General features: G+C 38.8%; 2 protein-coding genes across 4 annotated transcripts; one reads left to right on the top strand and one right to left on the bottom strand.

The window, feature by feature from the left end:
* Positions 1 to 2,805: 2,805 nt before the first annotated feature.
* LOC104964186 (fibroblast growth factor 21-like) lies at positions 2,806 to 3,730 on the top strand. The gene is made up of 3 exons (XM_010792912.1): positions 2,806 to 3,145; positions 3,261 to 3,364; positions 3,446 to 3,730. Exons 1-3 carry the CDS (start codon positions 3,001 to 3,003, stop codon positions 3,728 to 3,730), a joined length of 534 nt encoding a protein of 177 aa, XP_010791214.1. The 5' UTR covers positions 2,806 to 3,000.
* On the bottom strand, positions 3,597 to 9,894 carry LOC104964187 (potassium voltage-gated channel subfamily A member 2-like). Of its 3 annotated transcripts, XM_010792914.1 has the most exons (4): positions 9,670 to 9,894; positions 8,623 to 9,473; positions 5,589 to 6,505; positions 3,597 to 3,626 (listed from the first exon to the last, which is right to left on the bottom strand). In XM_010792914.1, the coding sequence occupies exons 2-3, from the start codon at positions 9,307 to 9,309 to the stop codon at positions 5,594 to 5,596; spliced, it is 1,599 nt and encodes a 532-aa protein (XP_010791216.1). In that variant the 5' UTR covers positions 9,310 to 9,473; positions 9,670 to 9,894; the 3' UTR covers positions 3,597 to 3,626; positions 5,589 to 5,593. The 3 variants fall into 3 exon arrangements, with proteins under 3 accessions (XP_010791216.1, XP_010791215.1, XP_010791217.1); XM_010792913.1 differs by lacking the exon at positions 3,597 to 3,626 and having other exon boundaries at positions 4,911 to 6,505; XM_010792915.1 differs by lacking the exon at positions 3,597 to 3,626 and having other exon boundaries at positions 4,911 to 6,505; positions 8,623 to 9,394.
* Between the last annotated feature and the right edge of the window lie 986 nt (positions 9,895 to 10,880).

Genomic DNA, 10,880 nt, shown 5'->3' with positions numbered 1-10,880 from the left:
AAATATGTTTTAAATTATGGACATTTAAGATATGCTACTTGTATGTGTACATTTTGAAGAAAAAAAAACAAATTGTGTTATGATTTACAATCATATTATTGGAGAGTAGTGATGATAATTGAATATAATATGATAATAATGATTGTAAAAGCTGTAATTAAAAAAACATACCTGTAAAATGCTGCTGGATGAGTTTCTGGAAGTTTCTCCCCACAATGAGAGAAGGTGTCAGATAGCTGGCTGGGATGTATCTCTCTCTCTCTCGTCTTTCAGAGTAACTATTGAAATGCAGATTCTTAATTGAACTTTCAACTTGGACACAACACTAAGAAATATGTGAAGACTAAGAAGAAATAGGTAAGAGTGGAGCAAGAATTTTTTTAGGAGGTATATTTTTCTCTTTAACTTAAAAGTTTAGGGTGGAAAAGTTAACCAGGCCACCAATAGGTTAACATTTAGGAAGGGATCAACAATGTCATATGTATTGGCAGATTTTGGCTATGAAATTAAACATATGCATGTGACAGGTCCTGTGACATAAAATTGTTATAGGTCATGTTTTTACATGTACCTTTAATGGAAGTAGTTGAAATAAGTCGTAGCATATTAGGTCGAAAAACATGAAAAAAGTCATAGTATAGTATGTCGAAAAACATAAATAATATATATTATTTTGAAAACATAAAAAAGTCATATCTTAGTGAAATATATCATGCAAGAAGACATAGTGAAAAAATTATGAAAAAGTCATAATACATGTTATAAAATATAGATGTGAAAAAGGTTATAGACACCAGCCGGTGTTCGAGTTGTTTTGACTTCACCTGCCAGCCGTTTCTTGAAGACTGGGAAAGTGGACTTGGTGAAGATGTTCTCTCTGTCCTTTTCTACCGGAGGGGGCTGCCCTCAGTGCGGTGACGGGAAAACCTCTCAACCCTTCCTGAAACAATGAGCTCGTCCCCAGACCATAATTTGTAGGTGTCTGCTTTATGCAGGGTAATGAATCTTGACCTATGATCAATCATAAAAAAACATGCAAATATTCCAAATATACAGTATGTCGAATTTCTCTGGCACTTATGGCACTTTAAAAGTAATTGAAAGGCTATATTTGAAAAGGCGATACAAAAAAAAGAGCCATTAAAAAAACAATTGAACCCCTGTTCATACGTATGTGATGCATTATCAGTCCATTCAACTCTCAAATATCCCGTCTTGAAATCACATTTATCGATATTGTACACACGATGGTGGCAGTGCTGTAACTTCCTGTGAGAAGGTGCTCATATATGGAGGTTGAAGAGTAAACAGGTTAGCACCATCTCGTGGCCATCGTGCGTATGACTGCAATTCTGTTCATATTTCACTTTCAACATCCGGAAACATGTCTAAGCAGGCTTCACATCAAACACAAATGTAGTGTATTTTTATTTAACTTTCACATAGGATCCTTGTATAAAAAAGCCACAAAACCTTCTCCGATTTAGGACTGTTTAGAAACTTTATATATTAAGTGAAGATATATAAATACAGACGAAGACAGTGTAATATGTCAATATTGCTCCCAAACTCTTTTAGCTTGATTAAGAAATAATATCACTTTGGATGAACTGACCCCGGAAGTTGCATCCCATTACAATGATAATGCACTTTTTCGAGAGAAGGTAACATTTCCTGGTGATGCCCTGTGTTTCGTCATATGTGACTTTACAAGGTGACGTACAGCTACTCTTGTGACTGCACAGCTGCAGACACATAAACACTTGTCTCCTGCTTGTAAATAAGTTTCAGCCCCTGTTTCCCCACATTCTCGCCCTCAAACACACACACACACATCAAAATAAGATAAACAAAGTGAAATCCAGGCATTTCCACTCGTGCATGTTTATTATAATTTATTGAGCAGATGACGCAGACATGTTTTTGTGTTTCATCTTCTTGCAGTTGTAAAAATGTGTATATTTCTAAAAGTAAAAATCACCCTGAGTTATGGTAAGCGGTTTTATCTACATGACAAAGTGTATCTACTGATATTTCTCAATGTGAACCGATAATAGCTCATAATGTGGTTTGTAACTGTACTCAACAATTGGAATTTTGTTTTTTATTCAACTATTGAGGAGGTATCCTAATAAACAACGTTTTTTACTTTTAAAAATGCTTGGAAACACATTAGCCAACCATAAACATGTGGCTATGTGTCATAGCTAAGAGATATAAAAACAACAGGATACAATCATGCTTACACTTGTATGCAGTGATGTAGAAGAATAGGGAGGAAACATAATGATTGAATAACAATTACAAATAAATGCATTTATAATAACTTGAAACAACATCTGAAATAAGGCATTTGAACTGTGGTGGAAGATAATCCAAATGTTGGCCTTTAATGTTAAAACACATGCTGAAAAAAGGGGTAAATACTGGAAACACTTAAAAACATCAAATCAATACATAAATCTTTGGATTCAAGTGATAGTTGACCCGAAGGAATTTAATCCCACCTGACTTCCGAGTCCAAATACCCAACTTTAAAGGCCAGGCTTACTGTAAATGGCAGGAAGAAGCCCATACATAGTGTCTAAACACAGGTCTTCCTCTCAGCATTAAATCACGCTTTCATTATGTAGAAATGTCTGACTCACATTCAGGGGGTAGCACCTCCTTCTCCAAAGTCCTTTAAAAGGGAGCTAACCTTGCTCCTTTTTAACAAAAAGAACTTGCTTGTACAGTGTCATATATTTATAAGCTATTTGTATCAAGCTATTTATTTTGTATTTATTCCTTATTATCCTCCTGAACCTTTTTTCCAAATGTTTTGCTTTCAACACAAGTATTTCTCTGGCCTGTCGTCTTTTCTCCTAATTGTTCGACTTCAATTTTGTTTGTCATTTTATCTCGCTGACTCCAACCCAATTTTATCCTTCGATAATCAAGTCAGAGAGGTACATCTCTACACAGGTATTTATACGACAACGGATTTAATATTGCATATTGATGAAATGCTGCTGCTCTTTTATCCATTATGCTAATTTCTTCCTTTCCTTCCTTTTTCATGATGCAGATAATCACAGAAGAGGGATGTATCTGCAGATGACCCTGGATGGGAGAGTGTCAGGAAGTGATGCTCAGACTCCTCACAGTGAGTATTTGGGAGATAAATCAGAAAGAGAGCATGTTTTGGAGGATATTTTAATATCAAAAACATCCTCATGGGATAGTTTGAGGTCCAGTAAAGACGTATATTTGTGTTCCAGGTGTGCTAGAGCTGAAATCAGTGAAAACTGGGGAAATTGTCATCAAGGGACAATCATCATCTCTGTTTCTCTGTATGGACAGTGGAAGTCATTTGAGGGGGCAGGTAAGCAAAAAATACTATGTTCCCCAAGAAACTCCATGGTCTTGTAGTTCAATGATGGTTAATATCTGTTGTGTGTTTCAGGGGCTCTACTCAGAGGACGACTGCACCTTCAGAGAGCTGCTGCTGGCTGATGGATACACTCGTTTTATTTCCTCGCACCATGGATTTCCAGTGTCTCTCGCACCAAGACATTCCCCAGATCGTCACACAGTCTTCACCAGATTCCTACCGCTTAGGAACACTTTGGCACGGGAGAGTGTGCCTGAACAGACGCCAAACATTCAAAGATTCAACGTGGACTCTGAGGACCTTCTTGGAATGGGTCTGAATGCTATGGTCAGTCCTCAGTTCACATTGGGCCAGTAACATATATATATATACATAGCTTTGTATTCTAAAAATGTATTATTTATTGACCAGGGACTTGTTTTTATTTATTGAATGAGTAATTTTTGCTCCTCAAAATGTTTTTTATGTAATTTATTTATTTATTGTGTGTGTGGTTCATTACTAATGTATTTAAAGACCTAATCATAAATTATCAGATTTAACAGTTTGCACTTTGAGTACATTTTGTAAGAGTAAGAAATAAGTAAGAAATGGCAAGTTTTTGTACTATGTATGTCTATGTATCAGTTGAGAGAAATTCTGAATGAAAATACACGTGATGTAACTTTCTTTTGTGTGTCCGAGTCAGTCATTGGTTGGCAGGGGAATTCAATCAACATTTAAACAAACCATGGGAGAAACTTTATACAAAATGAGGAAGAACTTATTTTGACTAATGATCATAGCAGTCATGGTGGAGAGGAAGTGGGCTGAATATTTTTGAAAGCACGAGCGCTCTCTGGTGGACAAATAAGCAATGGTGCAAAGAGGGCCAAACACTCATAAACACTTGTCTTTGTTTGAATCTACAAAACCCTTTCTCAAATGACATATTATGCATTTAAATAATGACATTTCCCTACAATGTACATTACTGTTAACTTGTTACGGTCAGAGACATTTAGGTTATTACTTGGATCCAAAACTGACGCTTCGGTTAAGGAGATTAGCAGTTAATAGTAATAAACATAAGTACTATTATTATTGTGAGAAGTTTCTTTAATAAAAAAAATAGTTTGTCTTACACTGTCTCTATGCTTTGTTCCACTGCCGCCATTAACACAAACTATATGACGTCAACGAAGACGTATACACTTGGTAATGATATATTAGTGCACATACCTTCCATGTGATGTTGTGGAAAGTCTCGTGTTCCAGTACAATGGAGCTACCGCTTATACTGGCTTAGTTTGTGGTGGAAAAGGTCACACATACGTTAGTGAATCTGGCAGACCTCTGTGAATAAATGTTGTGCTTGGATGCATTGTGCTAACCAGTGAAGTATTAATTGTGATTCTCTAGTTTGATGTATTTTATATCCTAAAATAACACTGCTATAATCAATAAGGCTGATATTATTTTCAGAGGCACCAGTTACATTTCTCTAAATAAATACTTAGTACAACAGACATAAATTACAATGCCACTTAAACAAAAATTAATAAAATATAATCTTTATTAAAAACACTGAGTGCATAGTTAAGCAGTTAAGTACAGAAGTTTTTTTATAGCATTCAAAACCTTCCTCTTTAACACAAATAGGTAACACTGTGTCATTATGAGTAATACAGCAGTGATAAAGGTCACCTAAACCAAAACTACAAAAAGGTTGAATTTGTTCATTTCTTACAGAAGAATGTTGAGAATGTGGGTTTGGTTTAGTTTTGATGAGACGTTACATCTATATTGCTACTAATCTAACTGCTTCCACTTCAAACTTTAAGCCAAAAAGTGACAGGGCTAAGACATCATAGTTTCAAGGCACATATATATATATTCAGAAAGTCATTGTAAAACTCAAGCTGATAGCATTAATAAATAATAGCTTATATTTGTTGCGTATCAAGACCCTGAGAACATAAAACTCACTGTCTTTTTCTTGCTTTTTTAAAGCTACATTATACAAAATTAGCTTTTCAGCGGTATTTGGCTGCTCTAGTGCTGTAATAAATATCTGTAAATTAAAAGTAAAGTCAACAAAAAGCATATTATCAGTCTTATTTTTATGGTTTAACTTTCCAGTAACCTTTTTTCTAATTTCATTCATTGCGTTTCATTCTTCTTTTCATTCATTTGTCATTTTTCATACTGTCAAATAGTACAAAATAACACTCACCATCACTAAACTTGAGTAACCAGTGGTTCCTTCAGATATGTGTTTCCTCCACTGAACTCTGTGCTCTGCCCTGCACACAGTCCAGCCAGCAGTGTCCCGTTCAAAGGGTTGCAGATGCCTTCAATGGCATAATAATCCCCCTCTGGATCTCCATCGCCGTCATGTATTTCCCCCCCTTCTGTTTCCTCCCCTTCCGGCCCCTCGTCCTCCCACAGACTCGTCTTGTACTCGGTATTATCCACACATTCAGTCTCCCGATGGTAGAAGTAGCTAAAGTTGGAGACAATGACGGGGACTGGCAGTGAGATGGTGAGCACACCGGCAATGGCGCACATTGAGCCCACCAGCTTACCCCAAACTGTCATTGGGTACATGTCACCATAACCCACTGTGGTCATGGTAACAACCGCCCACCAGAAGGCATGTGGTATACTAACAAAGTCTGTGTTGTGATGGTCAGCCTCTGCAAAGTAGATGGCGCTGGAGAAGAGGATGACGCCAATAAACAGGAAGAAGACGAGCAGGCCCAGCTCTCGTATGCTAGCCTTCAGTGTCTGACCGAGGATCTGAAGGCCCTTAGAGTGACGAGACAACTTGAAGATCCTGAACACCCTCACTAACCTGATGACTCTGATGATGGCCAGAGACGTTCCTGGAGAGGCGTCATTGTCCTTGGCCAGCTCCGTACCCAGAGTGACAAAATAGGGCAGGATGGCACTGATATCGATGATGTTCATGACGTCTTTGCAGAAGGTTATCTTGCTGGGAGCGCAAGCAAATCTTATGATAAGCTCAAGGGAGAACCAGCATATGCATATGGTCTCCACCAGGAAGAAGGGGTCCTGGAAAATACTTTGTGGAAGAGGCATGTGCTCGGATACATTCTTTGGCTGGGAGTGGTACCTGTAAAAATATTCCTGGAGTAAAAGAAGACAGATATCAACCATAGGCCTACTTATAAACCGTAGCTGAAGGATCACTTTTACAAGACTAAATATACACAACCTTTCTGTAACTTTCCAAATTGGTAAATTGAGTAATTTCATACAATTAAAAACATTAGAGAAATATTTTGGAACTTGGCTTTGGAATCTGTATCACTTTAACAGTTGCTAAAGAAGAACCATCATCGACAGAAAGTTTGTTAGCATAGCATTCTTAAATGAACCATTGCCAATTTCACTAAAAGTGGTTGCTAGTTTATATAGCTAGTCTAGGCCCGATGAATGATGGGATTAACATTACTGGGAACATTAAGTAACCTGGAAGCCAGAAGAAAAATGTTCCCGTATGTACCAGACAAGTATTCTCATTGGGCTAAATGGGTTCCATCTTAGGGGTGTCCAGTTCTCTCATTTATCTGTGTTCCATCCGTGTTATAAAAGTCTTGCAGATAAAATAAATGTATTTCCTGAAATGTTAAACAATTTGTTCATTTTACAAACTGCTACTCAGAAAGGACTACTGTTTCATGGTAATCTTATAATCGACATAGACTGTTCAGTATGTTGTCCAAGATCTGATTGGTTCTCACTTTTGACACCATCATAAAAGTGTCTGACATCTGCGGCTTTACATTTCAACCATAACTTCGTTTATCTCTGTCACTCCACCTGTCTTTCCGTCATCCGTGTCTGTTATTAGAATCACATTCAAACATTGGAGAGTGACAGTTTAAAAAATCTTACACTTGACATCAAGTTAAAAGTGTGAAAGCGGATGACACGGATATAAGGGGATCAGTTTAGTATGCTGTAATGGGCTGTAAATACATTTCAGCGTTGTTTGAATAAACGAGTATTCTTCTTGACTTTCTGTGGTAGTGTTTATTACTAAAGGTGGACATCTATGTGTTGATCTGCTCTAAGGGCTCTCCTAAGACTAAATATAACCCCGTGAGATCTCCGAAGAGAAACATGAGAACGTCTCCTCTCCCATCTCCACCTTGGTTGCTATCCTGGCTCCCTGGCCTCCACAGCCATGCAACATTAGCAATGCAGTTCAGTGGGTCTGCAGCTGACTTGGACTGGAGTAAGTTACAGTAGTTTCCTGGCAGGCTCTTGTGCAAAGGCACCCTGGCCTAGCACCGCAGTCCTGGAAGAATGTGTTAACATGACCCAATGTATGCCTCGCCGCCTGTGAGACCTTTTAGTCTCCAGTTCTAAGCCACGAGAAGGCTTTGGTTCACCTTTGCCCATGTGCTCAGACACTTGTGTGACCTTTTATTAACACACCTAACAGTCTCGTCACCCTGTCCTTTCTTTCCCTCCTTTTATTTGTACTCCATGCCCCATGGGTTACTGCCTGTACCCTTTAGCGCTTCCTGAATCCTAGTGTATCAAATTTAACAGCCGACTAAAATAATCACACTCAAGCTTCTCTTACTCAACCTCTCTCTCTCTCTGGTTTGTGTCCAGACATAGAAAATAGTTCTTCACATGTCAGTATTTTTCCTCTTAACACGCTGTAGTACTCACAAGTGTGTGTTTACCTAAACACCTGCTTCCTGTGATATCATGTTTCAGCCTGACCCAAGCTGTTCACACATCCCATTCAAGAGCTAATCCCAGGTGGTTTGGTTTGGGCTTCTTCTTTTACAGTTTTGGCAGGTGGCAATTACATAATTGGTGTCATATTGATTATAAAACCATGAGCAAACGGTTTAAAAACTTTTGAATGGTCGAGTGCGCCTTTTTAAAATGACTACCAACAATATATTTTCTCATGTCCAACTCTTTACCGTTGAAATATCAAATCTTAGGCCAAATGTTACAATGTATTTGTATTTATTTGGCCGTGTCCTCTCTGAATGCACATTCCTATTTATTTGTACGGTTGTCACCCACCTAAATGATCTCAGGGTAAGTACATTTTTTATTTTAATGGAGGATACTTACCACCTTTAGTACTCATCAAGCCATTCACCTTACTTTAAGGGAAATTCGGAAACCCTAAAAACTTCCAATCCTTCCATCTTTGACCCCTCTTTATACTATTCTTCCTCCCAAACATACATATTGATCACACTACGTACCTCCCGGGCCTCCTTCTCATTCCTGAAGTCTGGCAGTGTCTCCAGGCAGAAGATGAGGATGGACAACACGATGACCATGACACTGATGATGGCTATGATACGTGCGCCCGATGAGGATTCGGGGTGCTCAAACAGCATCCACAGTCTTTTCTGGATTTCGTTGGTCGGCAATGGGGCCTCCTCATCTTTTGGAAAACCTTCGTCCTCCTTGAAGCGGTTCATGATGTCGTCTCCCAGCTCGTAGAACATCAGCTCATCCATGAAGATGTCCAGGGGTATGTTCGCTGGCCTTCGAAGCCTTCCACCTGACTGGTAAAAGTACAGAATGACATCAAAGCAGGCGCGGTTTCGGTCCAGGAAGAGCTCGTTTCGAAGTAGGTCAAAGTATCGTGACCTGCGCCTGGGGTCTCCGAGCAAGGTATCAGGGAACTGGGCTAAGGTGCGAAGCTGAGTTTCATAACGCATCCCTGAGACATTGATGACCAGTCTTTCACTCAGTGCCCATCCACTCCTCCACAGAGACCCAGAACGCCTGCTTTCTTTCTTGTTCTCCTTCTCGTTCCCTTTGATCTCCTGCACTCCTTTTTCCTCACAGTTGAGCTGGTTCTTCAGCTGTTTATCATTGTCTTCATCGCTTTCTTTCCCTCTGCCTCCTCTTTCGTCGTCCTGTGGGTCACTCCTGTCCATTCCTCTGTGTGTCCCAGGCCAGGGAACTGTACAAACCACTCTCCAGATAATTTGTAGAACAACTGGACTTAAAAGCAAACCCTGTCTGAAACCAGAGTGATAGTTCCATCAGTGGATTTGGTTTTCAATTGAATAGCATTACAGATGGCATGAGAAGCAAATTGCTGTAAGAGAGATAATATAGTAAAAATAGTAAATATTCTCCAGGACAGATTTTTATCAGTTACAGAAACACATTGCTCAAAACGTTGCAAAACTTCCTTTTAAATGTTAATCAAGCATAACACACACAATCAAACTGTGGACTAAAACAATTACAAACAGGCAATGTTAGCTAGCGAGATGAAAGCATTTACTCACTAAGTGTAAAACAGCTGATGACAGAGACTAATGGCAGGATGTGGCTCATCAGGTTGTATGTTTTCCTCTCTGTCATCATGTCCGTCTGTCATATACACAAAGTCCTTGATTAGCTTTCTACTTTCAGTCCTCTGGCAGCTAAACTCTGTGACCAGGTTATACTCAAACTGTGCTTCCAGTTGTTTGCTAAGAGAACATCCACGATCTTATCCTGTCCCTTGCTGCCTCACGTCGTCCGTCTTGACATTTTTTGGGAATGCTGTCCTGTTGAAATTCAATATCTGCTAGAGCCCTCTCCGACCCCTCCCCGTCCTTTCCCTCCATTTTAGCTATGAGGCAAGACAACCTTCAACCTTCCTATCAAATGTCACCTCTGCCTGGCACTACATGGTGTTACCGCCTCTAACAAGCATAGTACTCTGACTGACAGAGGTCCCTCACTGCTCCTCATTAATTAAAAAGCATTTGATTAGAATGTGCATTATTTAAAAGCAATTGAGCTCTAGTTACAATCGTAAAAATGACATACACAATAAAGGAAAGCCAGTTGGCAGTTCATTTAAAGTTGCAAACCTATTAACTCATAAACAGCAATGTGCATTTAGATTGTTTAGATCTGTTATAATTACAAATATAAAATGTAATGTAATGTAATTACCATCAACTCTTCTAAAATGTCTAGTAGCCTACAAATAAATATAACAAATGATTTGCAACTGTATACCCTCATTTGGATCCTTGGTACATTCTGATCAACATGTGGATTTTGTGGATCGAGATGTGAATTAGCATATCAGTTTACAGAGACAAAATATTTACTTTCACTATAACTTGACATTGACAACATTTTTTTAAATAGAGCACTGACTATGTGTGAAGAACAAACCAAGTCTTGCTTGTTTTTAAGTAGATAGATAGCATTGCAAGCTAGCAGAGTTAGCCTGCATTGAGAGCTGAGTTGACTGCGATTTTTTGTTCCTTAGGACTTCATCTGGTTGTTTCATTAAAATCATCATGTCAAACAACAGCATGTTCTTACTGTACTATAAGTACATGCTGTTGTTTGCCATGATAGAGCAACAGAGCCTTGTTGCTGGCTGGGATGTGTTCACATTTGGAATAAGCTAATGTGCCTCCACCAGTCGTTGTAACTCATTTGACATTTGTGTTTTAATTGTTGAAAAGAAACAGAATGTGTTGTGTTAGCGACC

The sequence above is a fragment of the Notothenia coriiceps genome, unplaced genomic scaffold (assembly GCF_000735185.1).
Source record: "Notothenia coriiceps isolate Sejong01 unplaced genomic scaffold, NC01 NC01_scaffold00036822, whole genome shotgun sequence".
Classification (NCBI taxonomy): domain Eukaryota; kingdom Metazoa; phylum Chordata; class Actinopteri; order Perciformes; family Nototheniidae; genus Notothenia; species Notothenia coriiceps.
This window is presented reverse-complemented; position numbering and strand designations above follow the sequence as displayed.